A 15,774-nucleotide genomic window follows, 5' to 3' on the forward strand; every position below is an offset into this window, starting at 1 on the left:
CTCATCCACTCATTTTCTGTTGCCTGAAATGATTCGCGACCTTGGAATTTAATCTTATTCGACCCGTGCGCTCATTGTAAGTCGCTCTTGATAAGAGTGTCGGCTAAATGCCGAAAATGTAATGCAATGTCTCACTTTCCCCGAAATGTAATTTTTGTGTCCTTTTGATAGGTCATACCACACGGGGTGGTGTTTATCTGTCGCTGTGAGCCGGGTCACTGCTGGATACCGAGCCATAATGGAGACGCCGAAAAATGTGCGCAACAATTTATTAACAGGAGGGAAAGAGAGAGATTAAATGAGAATCAATTCTTTGAGAGAGAGAACTCCGCGCTGTGGTGAAGCATTACCAAAATCAATTGGAAGAATGTAACACGCGTCTTTTTAATAGAAGTTATATTTTGTGACTAAGCTGAGTCTTTGTTTTGCGCACTCCTACAACTGACTGCATTCAGCGACTCTACTTGCAATAACACTCTCATATTCAAAGTACAGAGTTAGATTTATATCTCACCAACAGTCACACATTGAGGCTCACCATCTGAGTCTGTAATAATTACCGGTCGCCATTAGCAGCCGACTGAAACTAAGGCTTAACAGTTGCACAGGTTCATGTTTTGTCTGATTAATTGTAATTAAAGTCTAAGGGTCAGTGCCCAGTATGCGGCCAGAGCCTCGCATTTCAAAGACCCGAATTGATTGAGCATTTTAATCAGCCTATAGTTTGTGCCTCTTACATATGCAGTGTTTGCAAGCAGAAACTGACCAACGCTGTTATTAACAGCTGGTTACTTTACCGCTTTCTTACCGTATCTATTTCTGCGTGCACACATGAGAACCACCGAGCAAGCCCACTGAGGCAATGTGATGGGCTTTATAAATAGAACTGATTTGATTTGAACCACAAGAAAGTGCAGCTCAGTGCTCGTGTGGAAACTTGAAACAGAAGAATGGCTAAACACAAGGAGATATTAATGGAGACCTGTTATGTTTTTTTTTCCCAATCTCCTTCAGTGTTTTATAGGTCCTTGTGCATGTGAAAAAAAAACTTGAAAGGGTGGCGCATGTTAGCTCAGTTGGTGGAGCAGGCAACCCATGTACAGAGGCCCTTTACTCGCTGCAGTGGCCCAGGGTTCGAGTCCGACCTGCTGCGTGTCACCCCCCCTCTCGCTCATCCTGTTTCCTCTGAACTGTCCTGTCAATAAAGCCATAAATACCAAAAAGTGCTTAAGAAAAAACAAAACAAAAAATTAAAGTTAAAAAGGTCAAAGTCCACACCAACAGAAGCTCCTCTCTCCCACAGAAACCACTGCTCCTGAAACCCCTCATCAGTAGTCCCACCTTTAACTGACTTGTGATGTCACAGTCACACATTTGCGTAATAAAGGTTGGCACATAAGAATTGATTCAACACAGCTGCTCTGTTGTCTTTAGCGATACTGAGTCAGGCATGTGTGAGCTGACCAATCAGAGGAGACAAAGGGGTATTCAGGAGAGGGGGCCTTAAAGAGACAGGAGCTAAAACAAAGTGTTTCAGATAGACTGCTGCAGCACTGAACAGTGTGAGGGAAATTGTGTGTTTTTTTTAGCATTAGCGCATGTAAACCTATTCTAGCAGTGACCAAAAATAAAATAATTAACCTGGAAATTAGTATAATATGTCTCCTTTAAAGTACAAAACTCAAAACCGCTGTGGATTAAAGGGTGCCGTGAGCTCAGATAACGTGCTGTTTCCCATTTTAAGACACGCCTCATACTATGTTCAACTTGTCCTGATTCATGGTGTTGGTCCTCCTCCATATCTATACTCATCTTTTATTCAGAGACAAATCTCACACAGATCTTCCTGTGTTGTCACTGTGGCAAGCAACACAGCAAGGCATTTGAGATATCATATGCCCTGTCAAAATGCTCAGTGACAATGTAAACTAGATGTGCTTTTTGTTCCCAAAAATGCGCAGAAGTGTCCCCATTATCCTAAAAATGGAAACGCAGCACATGTTCTTCTCCCTGTCCGTCAAACGTGTCACTCCTGCCTCCCCGTGTGCTTCTCTTTTATTAGGGGTCCCAGTGGTTTCCATGGCAAGATGGCGCAACATGGGGTGTAGGCGAGCCTTTGCAAAGGAAACCACAGGGTGCCACTGAAGGCTTCCATTTCTTGAATCTGAGTTCAACCCACTTAAAAAATAATGACACTGTTTTTTTCTTTTTTCTTTTTTTTGTCAAAGCAGGCAAATTTAAGAGCAAGCCATAAAGGAGCTGGCTTTTATCTGTCAATCTGCACCAACCTTAGGCTCATGCTACACTGAAATAAAATGACTTCGTTCAGGTTTTGGTGGAAACTGGGTCGACAAAGTGTAATACATGTCGTATTGATTGTACAGAATACTAAGTTATTCCATTAATCATACTCTTTTTTTTTTATTACTTCCCTCAATATTAAAGAAAACACAAAGCTCACACTCGACTCTGGGAGAGATTTATCCCCACCCACCCGCTGGAAGAGCTTTGTCCCAAACAGCTTTAAATCTGCTCAAAGAAAGACAAATTACTTCAGAGGCAACATCATTTGCACAGATAAGTAATTCATTTCATAAATACGCCGCTGTTAACTGAGACCATGGTAAATCCATGTTCTGCTGTTCATTGTGCATGATGTGAATAATGCAGGATTACATGCTTTTTTTTCTGTTTCAGTGATGAATGGCGGTGGATCTACAAATCTGTACACACACTTTATCCTGTTGTCCGCCGATATGCGCGATTCTGCATTATCCATGAGGCCGAGACTGACAAAAACGATAACAACTGGCGGGGAAATTATGAACATTATTTCACAGGCTGCCCAAGGCTGACTGTATTGGACATTTTCAGAGTTGACACCGCAAGCTGAACTGACAGTTTAATATACTGATTGTAAACAATTGCTCATGACACATTTTCTATTGACCTTGCAAACTGGATTCTTTTCAGGGTAACAGACGCTATTTTAGTACAGCCTATTGTGCATTGTTGTATATTGTGTTATTGTGTGCACTATTATGCTGCATTGTAGTGGTAATGTTGTATATTATAGGGAACTGCAAGTGCATCTGTGATTAATTCACAAACACTGCTTTAACTTAATGACGTATACATAAATTAACAAAAATTTCTCTAAGTGACTGAATCCATAACTCCATTATAACATGTTAACTGTTGTTCACTGGGGCGGACGCGATGAAGACAAGACTCCTCAGTTGTATCCCGGCTATGTGAGTCAGCCCTGAGTAAATTTGGCAAAGTGCACTGGGTGACAGATGATCCCTTCTGCATCATAGTTAGCGACAAGAGCGCGACAGTCAGGTGTCTCATCAACACATTTCAAAAGGAAAGGGAGAGCTCAAGGGGCAAGAGGCACCAAAGCACAAACACCCTGTCCAACCTGGGTTTATTAATCCTACGCACAGCCTGGCTTCACTTCTTTTAAGGAACAAGTTGAAAAACAGTTGGAGGAGGGACGGTAGCATTTAAAGTTGGCACATAATTACTGACTTAAATCGATGGGGTCAGATGTTGCCTGGTAAATGGTGAATGGTCCTGCATTTTTGTTTGCGCTTTTCCAGTCTACTGACCGCTCAAAGCCGCTTCACAACACTTGCCACATTCACCCACTTACACGCACATTCATACACAGATGGCGGAGGCTGCCGTGCAAGGCGCCGACTGCTCATCAGGAGCAGTTTGGGGTTCAGTGTCTTGCTCAAGGACACGTCGACATGCAGCTGGGGGGAGCCGGGATTCGAATCAGTGACCTTCCGATTGCTACACGACCCACTCTACCCACAATGACATGGTAATGTTGTTTAAGACTCTATAATTTGAAAATGACAGATTAATATATATATAAAATCAGTGTTTCATTGGTGGAACATCAGTGGAACGTCTGTGTTGTGCCAGAAGCTGGTCGTCAGTTTAGATCAGCAGATTTGAAGACTTCTGTACTAACGTTAGCGTCTGTTGCTCTCTGCCAACGGAGCGGAGAGATTCACTGAGACGAGGCACTCGAGAGCAAGCATAAAGTCTCAATCCTTTGGACAACCAGAGTCCTTCACTGAGAAATCCACAGTCCAGACACTTCAAACAACGTGAACAAACCTTCCAAGTGCTTGTATAGACCAACGAAAGAGACGGGGAAGGTCTAATATTTTTTGTTACGTTGTGTTACAATCCGCTCACATATGACAGATAAAAAAGAGATTAAAACATGCAGAGCCCCTTTAAGTTTCGCTGAACTGAGATTTTTCTGTACAGCCCACATAGGAAAGCACGCTTGTGTAATGTAAACAGTGTTTACATACAAGGACGCAGCGCCAAGTGTTTTCCTGTGTGTTTTCGCATGCCTCTGTAAATAATCTAAGTGAACTATAAGTCTGTGTGGGCCGAACATCTCAGGGTCTATGAAGCTAGAAGATAAATATATTGTATCATCCATTCACCACAGGGACAGACAGATTGGCCTGGCAAATAATCAGGGCTGATATTTTTTCCGATCATCTGCATCTGTGATTTTTTTGCTGCTTTGGTTCGGACGCAGCGTGCTCTTTCTGTCTTTGGTCACCCCTCTGTGGTCTTACTCTGTATCCCACATACAACACTATCTTATTAGTCACACGCGACAAGTAGGGGTGGAACGATAAATGATTTTATTGCGGATCTTGATAAAACGCAACAAGTTGATTGCGGCTCAGCCAGTCCTAACAACGTGAAGGCTGGTTGGGTCTTGGATGAGAAGTGAAACATCTTCAAGAAACTGAAGCACGTCCAGTTGCAATAATGAGCCATGAATACATACCCTCACATGAAAAAGCTATACAGCCTCCTGATGTACAGCCCTGTGTTGGTTATAATGACATTTTGATATTGGCCCATGCTTAGTCACAATGAATAACCTGATGACACGGAATAATCTGAATCTGCAAAGTTACTAAAATGATCAAATAATTGTATAGTGGCGGTAATAAGTAGCAGAAAAATTAAATCCTGAAGTAAAGCACCTCAACAGTATGTCTAAATACAATACTGCTACAAATACAAAACTGTACTTCTGGTCCATCACTGCTAATTTCACATTTTTACACTGAGATGTTTATCTTTAGTGCAAAAATGTATTTCTTTCCAGATATTGGTTAGCCATCTCATTCATTTCTAATAATCTCAATCTGTGTCAGCTGATGGTCGACCCTGATCCAGCCGCTGTATATTCTATTTTCACCAGAGCGTGAGGGAGCCCGCTGTCTCCATTTGCTCTGGCTAAATGCAAAAGTTACATCTGCGGAGCGGGTGAGCCGAGCAGAGTTCTTGTGTTTGCTTTGCGGTGATTAGTTCCTATCAAAAGTGACACATTCTCAGCAGCATGTGAATGAGACCAAGGCTACCTGCAGTATGAAGAAGTACTTGATATGCTGCCGGCTAAATCTGATTATGCTGCCCTGTTAGACAAAGCGTTACATTAAGTCAGAGGAGAGACTGTGGAACATCTGTCTCAGTGGCATCAAGTCCCTTCTGTGACCTTGATGACAGTTATCAGTTATTGTAAGTGGTGATGCGTGAAGGTACTTTACAAGCATCAGTCTGATGGGGACATTTGGTCCGTGCACGCAGGTTTTCCTCAAGGTGGATTGCAGAAGTCCTTTTCTGACAACATGCAGCTTGTTTTCTGGCCCCATGAACCCATGATCACATTGCCAAGTTTGAACATTCTCTTAATGGCAGCAGCCCAGTTTAAATCCAGTCATTACGCAATTAAGGCAACTGGGTGCCATTCAGGGTGCCCATGTGCCAGCTAACCTGACCTTGGAGGTCAGCTGGTTAGAATACAAGAGGTACAAACTCTCTGACTTCACACCTAGTTCACTTTCTGTCTCTTCTCTGGGTGGAGGAGGAAAAAAAAAAAAGTTCAGCACTGGAGCCAAACAGCAGCTTTCTCCATCTAACGCACAGCAGATTCACTGCAATCAGGCAAACACTAAAAAAAGAGCCAAGGGCAGTGTGTTCAAACAATCTCACATCGGGGGGCCACCGCGCTTCCCCCGGATGCAATGCGAAGGGTGTTCTCGTGCGCAAAGCGTAGAAGAGTAGGTTAAAAAATTAAATTAAATTAAATTAAATTAAAAATGAACAATACCTGATTTACCTTCTGCAAGCAGGCGCACCGCATGCACAAAGGAGGGGTCCAGGCTGTTTTTCTCCGCCACCAGTTCAGGTAAGTGCCTGTCTGGATGCATGGTCGCCACAGCGGACCTCTTCACCGGCCGTGCAGGTGAGGCGACGGGGAGGAGTGCTGCGCGTCGGAATGCAACTGTAAACCTATATCCCGCTCCTGCTTCTTTTCTTTCCCCCTCAGTTTACCAGTCTTTAAAAGCACCGCAAGCCACAGTAAAAAAAAAAGAAAAGAAAGAAAAAGCCCAGAAAAAAAATAAAAAAAGATAACGTCTCCGAGATGCTCGACGGTGATGGTGTAGGTGTGATTCAGAGGTGTGAGCCCATCTCCGCCACCGCTGCCTGCTGCCTCTCCTCGGCACTCCGCCAGACTCTCAGACTCGCTGGGTCTGCAGAGCGCGCTGCTCCCCGCCCCTCGGCAACATTATTGGCCATATTCAGGGACTGGCTGCTGCTGCTGCTGCTGCTGCTGCTGCTGCTGCTGCTGCTGGAAAACAAAGACGCTCCCCGCTGAGCGCATACCAATTGGGTGATGATCTCGGAGGGGGGAAACGGATGAAAGAAAAGTTTGAAGCTCGCCTGGGCTTTCGGTTATATCACTCCAACGTCCAGTCGGCGCGCCGAGAGAGGTTTTGTGCAGCTCGTGGTGCAGAAAAAGAAAGTAGGAAGATTCTAAAAAAAAAAAAAAAATAGACACATCCTGGAAACACTGACGATAACACTGCCAGTGTTGTGTGGCTGCAACCAGGCCTGTAGGAGTACATTATAAAGACGTGGGCCACTTCATTTGAAGTCAGGGATTTTTTTTTTTTAAGTGGCTATCAGTGGAGCATGAATTATAACTGACTTTGATATGATAAAGTTTCATTATAGCTAAATCACTAGTGCCATACTAGTAAGAAATAGTGCCTTATCGCCAAGAAAAAAGAAAAAAAATCCTTATCCAATTACTTCCTCGACTCAACCCAGGAAAACCATAAAGTATGGTGGCTTGCAAGCTTCTCCTGGCATTCCCAAGAGTTCACTATCTCTTGTCTGTGTTCAGATGTATGGTGTGGTCACCACCTGTAAAGACTGAGGGCCAGAAAAACACAGAAAGGCTTCATTGTCGCTGTCCATGGTGCTGAACGTGGCAGTGTTGGTGTGTGAGGACTGAGTGGAGGGCAGTGGGCATGGCATCCTCTGCAGATCTGTTGGCTCTGAGAGCATAATGCACTGGTGTTGCACATGTGGATAATGTAACGCTTTATGAAGCTGTAATTTTCATCACATCGTGTATTCTAAATCAAAGTGTGCCATGAGAATAAACAACATGAAGGGCTTTTTAAGGTGCTCCATACTTGATGTGTACAACTTAGGAGTTGTTTCCAATCCATACCAACATATTAGAGTGGTCTGAACATGATTCACTTTGAGAATATACAACCGAACGCTTCTGCTTTAAGGAAGAAAAATGTTTGTTACCACGATATCGATGATGAAACATCCTGGCGGGATGATTTTGGGTTCCACCTGGAAGACGAGATGAGGAGAAACACTCTGTTGAAGGCAAATCCAATGAGACCCAAGGTGTTTCACAGACCTCATGTGGTCACGCCCTAAAATTGCAAAAGGCCTGGCTGTCTGTCCGAAGATAGAAATAAATAAAATAGTAGATAAAATAGTATTTGGGATTGATGAAGCTTCGGGTTTACTTCATTTATATATCACTCAGTGGGGGATGTTAAATTTTATATCCATCTCACCACTGGCCAAGTCTCACATTTACCCAGAGGAACTCCAGAGGTATTTGTAGAACACTATTTTTTTTTATTTTGAACTCCACTGGTTTTGACTGATGCTACAATGCTAAAACTATTACTTTTTCTTTTAATTAAAAAAAAACTAATAATTGTATGTGTTTGTGTCTGTTCTTGTGTTATTATATATTGTCTTAATTTGTTTTGAGTCATTTTACTATTATCTGAAAATGTCATTTGTTTCAAAAGTATTGAAAAGTGTTCAGTGCTGTCAGTTCTTGTTTCCAATGGATTTCACCTAAGCTAGTTTTTCTCATTTGTTTCCACACTCTGTTACTTGATTGATTTTTGATCCCCTTCCAGTGTGATTGAGTTTAAATCTCAATAAAACATGGTCAAAGACAGGATTGCCTTTCAAATGTTTAATTTTTGCTTTGTATATAACGCTATTATAATTTATTATAAAGCTTTAGTGTAGAGACCGTTCAGAGCAGTGTCCATTGACGCAGTAAGCGGCCTACCTTGTTGACTGATATGTAGTTTAAGAGCAGAGCTGTGGTTAGAGCCATAGTAATGAAAGACTTCCACTTCCTGTCCAATAGGCAATCGAGGAGGTCAAGTCACCTGCTTGTACAGTAAATTATATATCACCACATGAAAGCAGTTTTAATGTCATGTGAATGATTCATTAAATCCTTTTGAACTGATGTATGCGGGTCAAAAATGTATTTGCATCTCATATAAATGCTTCTCTGGTCCGCCTGCTTTGATAGGACTTGAATCCTGAAGTTCTCTGCGGCGCAGCGGGCCGGCTGCTTTACTTACTCACAAATTAGTTTTGTGCACAAGAGGCTGGTGAATGACCAATTCGGGCTCCACTTGACCTTTAGAGCTCATTCTGACTGCACTGATCAGAATCATAAAGACTGTGGAGGGACTGCAGACACTGGTGTTGGCTGAATGAGTGTTCACTTGGGTGTTATTTATGTTCCTGTGCACCAATTCGGCCAAATGATTTGTTGTTCAAATCTACATTAATGAGACAAAAACATATTTGTCTGTACAAGGCTAATATTTTCTTTTATCTTTTAATATTGTTCCTCTACACATAAAAAGACTGCACATGTCTTACATGGACCATGCAAGTTCTTATCATTTTGAAGCAGTTTCCTTTCAAAATAAGATTCCCTAGAAAGTTATATTAAAGTTAGTTCCATACGTTCGAGTGAATAACTTTAAAACGGTTCAGTTTTCTTTTGTGATGAAAATGTCTTTGTTTCATTGGTACAAAAGGGGAAATATAACAACAAATTCAATTATATTTAACATTGGTGTTGCAAGAAACCAGAATGCCATTTGACCCGTCTGGCTTCTCAAAGATGACTCGTTTGGGAAACTTAGACATCGTGTCATGTGAGTTTTCAGTGGCCAGAATGTTGTTTACACACTATTTCATTGACTTGTTTTTCCTCTGTACATCTGAATAAGTACCTAGAGTGCAATAATTATTCCTATTTGATATCAGAGATCTTGTTAATTGCTACCTCCGCTCATTTCTGAAATGCCAAACAGGCCTGGAAGGGGCAGATATTGATCGTTAACCTGCATGTCTTCGCCATTTCTTTTCATTTTTTTTTTTTTATTCTTTAACGATTGATCTCTCTCTGAAAATGAGACACAGGTTTATTTTTCTGCTCGATATCCTTGAACAAGGGACCATAATGAACTCATGTTGGGCAGAGCTGTCTTTGCATTTCATGCTTGCTGATCCCTCACTGATGTATTGAGTGAAATTAATCATGACAGTGACGCTGATAATGCTGTTGATGTTACATGTTACATGTTACTAATAGTGGCCTCATGACTATGTGTGTTAAAGGATAAGTTCGCCCAATTATGAACGTTCAGTCATTTTTGCCTCACCCCCAAGCCAATGGAAAGTTGAGGGGAATTTCGTAGTCCACCAAACATTTCCGGAGCTGCACAGCAAAACCGTAATGGCCGTTTGTCAGTGCAGAGAGTTTGCTGGACTGCTGCATGTCACTTTGGACAAAGATTACTGTGACTGACTACTTAAACTGAGATGCTCTGTATCAAAACTACTCAAAGCATTTCTACTTGGATTCCATGAACTCTTGCAGCTCTCTAGTGGTCGAAGCCCAACAGTGCACATTTCACTGCTCCATTCATGTGATGCAGACAAACCCTTCATAGTGTTTTATAAAACAGAGACTGCATGGTCCAGCACAACTGCAGGTTAATTAGTCATCTTTTCTGTAACTTCTGCCACATGTTTAAGAATGGACTCTCTGTTTTCGTTAGCTGCCTCAAGGTCCAGACTCAGATCAACAATCATTAACAAAATCAACAATCTTTACCTTTATTTAACAATTCATCTCAAATCTGAGTGCCACTTGAATATGGGAGTTTACTAATTTATTTTCATAAAACTTCAAGCTGTTGATAACTTTGTAAGCTATGCTAAATTCCTTTCTCTAAGTCCATTGTGATTGCTCAGCCAATTAATAAACTCTGTCCTCATTTTGCTCCTTCTAAGCCCCGCCTTCGTCAAGCTAAGCACAATTCCATAAGTGCCTTCAAAATAAAACTATCCACAACAAACAACTCTACAAACGTTAATAAAGGGTAGGGTACATGCTACATACAACCCGAAATAACTATTTTAAAATTAGACAGGGGCATTGGTATGAAACTGAGACTGTTTCATGACCACCAAAAAGTTACTTGTTCGTGAAATCAGTTCACGCGGCTTTTACTTTGAAAGGTTTCACCGGAACCAACTTATTTTATTGTCTTACTCTTGACATCACCGTGCGGGCGCCTTTTATTTCTGGACCGAGTGGAGCCAAACTATTGACAGAGACCACGAAATCACGTGACCATGGCGGAGCGTTCGTCCCGCGTGATGAAGCGCGAAGATCCGGACAGGTGAGCTGCAGACCATGGTAGTTCACAGTAGCACCTGTTCATTCAAACAGCTGTAACACATGTGTGGCAGAGAGCTGCTTGCCGTTGAGAATAACCTGTCTGTCCGGTGAGCACGTGTTCTGCAGTCAAGTCTTGAGTCAGATCAGCACCTTAAAAACATGTTCGGATCTGCCGAAAAGTTGCATCGGATTATTGTAGAAATCATCCAGCACACGTAAACACACTCAAATGCAGATGGCAGAAGACTTAGAGGCAACAATAGTGTTGATAACTGTTGAATGGTTGATTTAATAAAAGTCTAACCTGCATGATATCACAACTGATTACTCAGTTCAGACAAATACTGCATGTCCATATTACACTGAGTTACACAGAGCAATGCACATACTCAAAGATCAAGTATGTGTTACTATTGTATTATTATGGACGGGTTTATTATGACCAGTAGATGTTTGGTAAAAGAAGTGAAGATGGGAAGATAACGACAAGTAAAATTAAGGATGATCAACTGGTTATTGACAAGAACAGAAGACAGGTAATGATCAGGGTGTTAATGTGTGAGGAACACAGTAAGACAAGTAAAATACTGCTAAAAGGAACTCAAGTATGAACATGCATGAAAAACATGCACCTAGATAAAAGTTGAATGTTCACCAATCACCTGTAAATGACTCACAGACTCAATCCCTCATCTCAAGGTCCATTCAGCAGCTTTCGGTCATATCGCACGACCTTGTGCTTGAAGTTGTGAGGGTGTTTTCAAGCGTGACATCTGAGTTTAAATGTATTTTGCACAACGTTACCATTAAAAACTAACATCCTTGTACCTAAAGCAAACGTACAAAAGGGGTAATGGTTTTCTGAGTATGGCAGAGGGGGGTTTACCTACGGAATTGTTGGGCAATGTTTCTTCCTTTGTTTATTTCTCTCAGTTGATGCAGATTCTACGCGAAATGGAGCCCTACAAATAAGTGGTAGTGGACTTGTTATCATGTGACTTGACCTCAGAGTCACAGAGAAGATGTTGTGTAGGCATTAGTGAACCAACATTGCCTCAGCTATATTATTTTTTTTTTGGTGACACTTCATGTTCTGTTTCCTGCAGGAGCTCAAAGATGTCAGCGGTCGTGGTCGTGCACGGTGGGGCTTGGGCCATACCGGACCAGCTGGCCGAGGCGTCTGTCGATGGAGTGAAGGCCGCGGCGTGTGAGGGGTCCTCGGTGCTGAAAAGAGGAGGGAGTGCGCTGGATGCCGTCGAAGCAGCTGTGAGGGCTCTGGAAGACAACCCTGTGTTTAATGCAGGTATTATCAAATCCGCTTAGAATTTTTATTCTGTGGCGCTCTGTCTCCATCTGCTGGCGGTGATGCCAACATTCATCCAGAATCCAGAGTGAGGGGGGTCAGCAGAGGTCAGGTTTCTGGCGGATTGTGGGGCCCATCTTCATAATCCACCATTAACCCTGGATTTGGTCTGCACTATAATCTAATCCACATGTTAGATTATGTCTTCAAACTGGTCTGTCCTGCCAGATATATATTGTATTCACTCCATCAACATAATCCAAGTTTTCCCTCACAAGTTGTGGGTTAAATAGTGATTAAATGCCACCTGCTGTGCCACCTGCTGTTCATTCAGTTTCTCAGCGTCAGTGAAGGGTTACAGGCCACTGTTTTTGTCTGAGCTGATGGTGACTTTTGATTGAAGGGCACGGAGCGACGCTAAATGCCGACGGAGAGGTGGAGCTGGACGCCATCATCATGGACGGAAGGACACTCGCCAGTGGTGCAGTGTCTTCGGTGAAGAACATCGCCAATCCCGTGTCACTGGCACGGGCAGTGATGGAAAAGGTCTGAGATATGTGAATTTGGAGACTGTTGAGAGGCACCGATCTGGATCCTCTTCATGAATGTTTCTGGTTGCATACAGCTTATTTTTGTTGTGCAATGAACAGATCAGTGTTAGTTATCAAAGAATCGCATTTTCTGTTGTCACTTCTTCTTGCATGTTTGCTGCCACGGAAAATGTCAGACTGCCCACGTCATGCTGACGAGCAGAGGCGCAAACCTGTTTGCAGAGAGCATCGGCGTGGTGGCCGTCCCCCCTGACGCGCTGCTGACCGAGTATGAGAGGAAAGAATGGGAGAAGCACAAGACCTACGTCACTGGAGTGGATGAAGATTTTAACACTCAGTGGTAAGTAGCTGCAGAGTTTGGCCCCTTCCTGTCTGGACTTAACGGTGCACTAAATCTTCTACACAGCATCTCTTCAGCCTGAATACACTGAAATGGAATAAATCTCTGGATCCCACTGGGAGGAAAATGTGCAGTATTTAAAAAAGCTTTTTTAAAAAAGAAAAGTTACAGAAGGAATCTGAGAAATGCTAAATAGGATGTTTCTTTTTTTGTCGTCTTCAAACCAGATGAAGTGAATTCTTTTTTTTTAATTGGATCCCAATGTGGGTCTGATCGCCATTAGACTAACTCTGATTAAATGTGATGACTCCCTTTGGGTGTCTGACTTGGATCTCAAATTCATTTGCAGTACAGAAGCTTCTGACGTTTAGCGCAGAGCTTTTAGAGCTGATGCTTCTTCCTGCAAGTTGAGAGAGCTCATTGTCTCGTTTGACTTCTGCGTGATGAGTAGAGGGCAGCGTGCACGCCACTTGCCTCGTCTCTTTTACGGCGCAGGGAATCAGATCTCCCAAAGATCCAGTTCCAAAGTACGAAGTCAGTCCGAGCACACACACACACACACACACACGTATCATACCTGCGTTAACTCATCGAGAGAAGTGTGTTATTTCATTAGAAGTTCCTTCCTCATGACAGGTACTTTTTTAAATTAATGAATGCCGTAAGTATGTGCAGGAATGGGGTTTTTCTTTGAAAATGGATTCAGCTTTTATTTCATGGTGGAAGTACTTTTCTCCCTCATTCTAGGGCTCATGATACCGTCGGGGCGGTCGCCGTGGACACCGCTGGTAATGTTGCATGTGCAACATCAACTGGAGGGATCCGGAATAAAATGGTCGGCAGGGTGGGAGACTCGCCTGTCATTGGTACGACTTCCTCCAAAAGCTCAATTTACACTGTCAGCATCAGCATGCAGAAAAAAAAATGCAGATCCTTTCTTGTGATTAAGGCGCCGGAGGATACGCAGACAACCTCAGCGGTGCCGTGTCTTGCACCGGGCATGGGGAGTCTATTCTTAAAGTCACGTTGGCCAGACTCATTCTTTCACATGTTGAACAAGGTAACACCCTTTCGAACTCTGCATTAAGACGAGGTCTCCTCTTCTGTCTGAAAAGTCTTATGGATCCAGCCAGGTTTTTCTTTCTTTCCTCCCCACGCAGGTAAATCTGTAGCAGACTCCTCCCAGCTGTCTCTGCGGTACATGGCGGATCGTGTCCGCGGTGCAGGAGGCTCTATCGTGGTGTCTCCATCGGGACAGTGGGCAGCCACGTTCACCACGGACCGGATGGCGTGGGCGGCGGTGGATCAGGATGTCCTGTGGTATGGTTTAGACCCGGATGAAAGGTTAAAAGAGCAGTTGTCGCAGTAACTGTCCAGTTTTGATATGAGTCACATCATTGAGCCTGTGTTTTCCATCTGTTTCCTATACTAACTCACTCTGGTTTAGATTGTTTGGGCTGTCTTGATGGACGTTTGCTGAAGTTGTCTCTATAGAAATGGAAATAAGGAGTGTTATACTCATTCTAATCAAAGCTATGTACTTTATATATGAACAGTGAAACATAAACTGTACCCGATGGAGAGGGTGGATGTTAGAGGATATCCATTGGTGTCTAATAACAAACATAAAGTATTTCAAAGGCTTTCTAAGTCTTGGTAGCGTACCATTTGATAGACTGTGTGCCATATGCTCGTGCTTAAATATCTGATTTATTTCACTTAAGTCTGTTTAACTCTGTGTAGGTTTTTTTCTTCACAATTACAATGCCCCAAGTGTTCCTCATCACAAATAGTTCTCTAATTTGCATGTGAACTCACACACGTCCGATCCAGTTAATGTCAAAGCGTTTCACAAGACATGTTGATCAGCTCACACGTGTAAGAGCAGAGCAATGAACTGCAGGTCTGGTTTTTGAAAGACGTGCAGAAATTGGACAATACAACTACAATGAATATTAAAGAAATTCAAGATATATTGTTTTAAATGTGTTATTTCTCAAATGTGATGGTGCTGCAATTAATGACAATCAATTCACATGAAATTCTATTAATTTTTGCTCGTTGGTTGCTGGTTTTGTGTAATTATTTTTTCATTTTTTAAAATGTTTTTCAGCTGTATTATTTATATTTGTCGTCATTGGTTTCACACACTACTGAGTGGGTGCAACTTCCGTGGTTGTCCACCTGGACTGAAATGTGCTTTATTAATACAGTTACTTTCATTGCCTTTGAATTAAGCAAGACCACTGTCTCTGATTGGTGTTTTTTTTTGACTTGGGCCCTCTACACGATGAAGTCAACTGGTCTCAGTGCTGCCGTCTTTGCTACACACCATTTGTGAGTGGCTGGGATCTGAAACCAGCTGTCACCCTCCTATTTTAATAATGCTTTCTCTGATTGGTTGGTCATTCGACAAAAACTTGCTCTTAAAGCAGCATTATGTAGAAATTGGCATTTCACGTGATTCGGCACCCCTCGCAGTGCAAAATGAGTACAAATCACCATAAATACAAAACGCAGCTCTGTCAAAGTTTTTTTAGACGTAATGTTGGTGCTATCTACAGACAAAACTCATTGAGTCATAACAGTGTTATATGTTGAAAACTTGTATGTTGAAGTAAACACGTACGTAGCGCTGTGATCCTGCCCTCTCACTGAAGTTACAAAGTGCAAAAACAAGTGACGGGGGGCA

General features: G+C 42.5%; 2 protein-coding genes across 10 annotated transcripts in view; one reads left to right on the forward strand and one right to left on the reverse strand.

Annotated features, from left to right (window-relative positions):
* The window catches only part of khdrbs2 (KH domain containing, RNA binding, signal transduction associated 2), an 80,704-nt gene extending 73,795 nt beyond the window's left edge, over positions 1 to 6,909 (reverse strand). For 6 of the 8 annotated variants that reach the window (XR_005079139.1, XR_005079138.1, XR_005079137.1 and 3 more), the window contains exon 1: positions 6,167 to 6,909. Coding sequence is in view for 2 of the 8 variants with exons in the window: in XM_037122702.1 (XP_036978597.1) it covers positions 6,167 to 6,266 (100 nt within the window). In the remaining 6 variants the exon portion in view is untranslated. The remainder of the gene's footprint in view (positions 1 to 6,166) is intronic. The other 2 variants (XR_005079140.1, XM_037122704.1) reach the window with 2 other exon arrangements.
* A 3,851-nt stretch (positions 6,910 to 10,760) lies between these two features.
* si:dkey-103j14.5 (isoaspartyl peptidase/L-asparaginase) lies at positions 10,761 to 15,055 on the forward strand. Of its 2 annotated transcripts, none has more exons than XM_037122629.1 (7): positions 10,761 to 10,889; positions 11,995 to 12,191; positions 12,595 to 12,737; positions 12,919 to 13,082; positions 13,830 to 13,948; positions 14,032 to 14,142; positions 14,243 to 15,055. In XM_037122629.1, the coding sequence occupies exons 1-7, from the start codon at positions 10,843 to 10,845 to the stop codon at positions 14,449 to 14,451; spliced, it is 990 nt and encodes a 329-aa protein (XP_036978524.1). In that variant the 5' UTR covers positions 10,761 to 10,842; the 3' UTR covers positions 14,452 to 15,055. The 2 variants fall into 2 exon arrangements, with proteins under 2 accessions (XP_036978524.1, XP_036978525.1); XM_037122630.1 differs by lacking the exon at positions 10,761 to 10,889 and adding an exon at positions 10,934 to 10,995.
* Positions 15,056 to 15,774: the final 719 nt, after the last annotated feature.

This window comes from Acanthopagrus latus, chromosome 15, assembly GCF_904848185.1.
Source record: "Acanthopagrus latus isolate v.2019 chromosome 15, fAcaLat1.1, whole genome shotgun sequence".
Lineage (NCBI taxonomy): Eukaryota > Metazoa > Chordata > Actinopteri > Spariformes > Sparidae > Acanthopagrus > Acanthopagrus latus.

Bases quoted from the DNA above. Each gene is read 5' to 3' on its own strand.
- si:dkey-103j14.5 (XM_037122629.1), top strand. From the start codon at position 10,843: ATGGCGGAGCGTTCGTCCCGCGTGATGAAGCGCGAAGATCCGGACAG. The intron at 12,192-12,594 runs GTATTATCAAAT...TTTTGATTGAAG, and splicing joins CAACCCTGTGTTTAATGCAG to GGCACGGAGCGACGCTAAAT. The intron at 12,738-12,918 runs GTCTGAGATATG...GGAAAATGTCAG, and splicing joins CACGGGCAGTGATGGAAAAG to ACTGCCCACGTCATGCTGAC.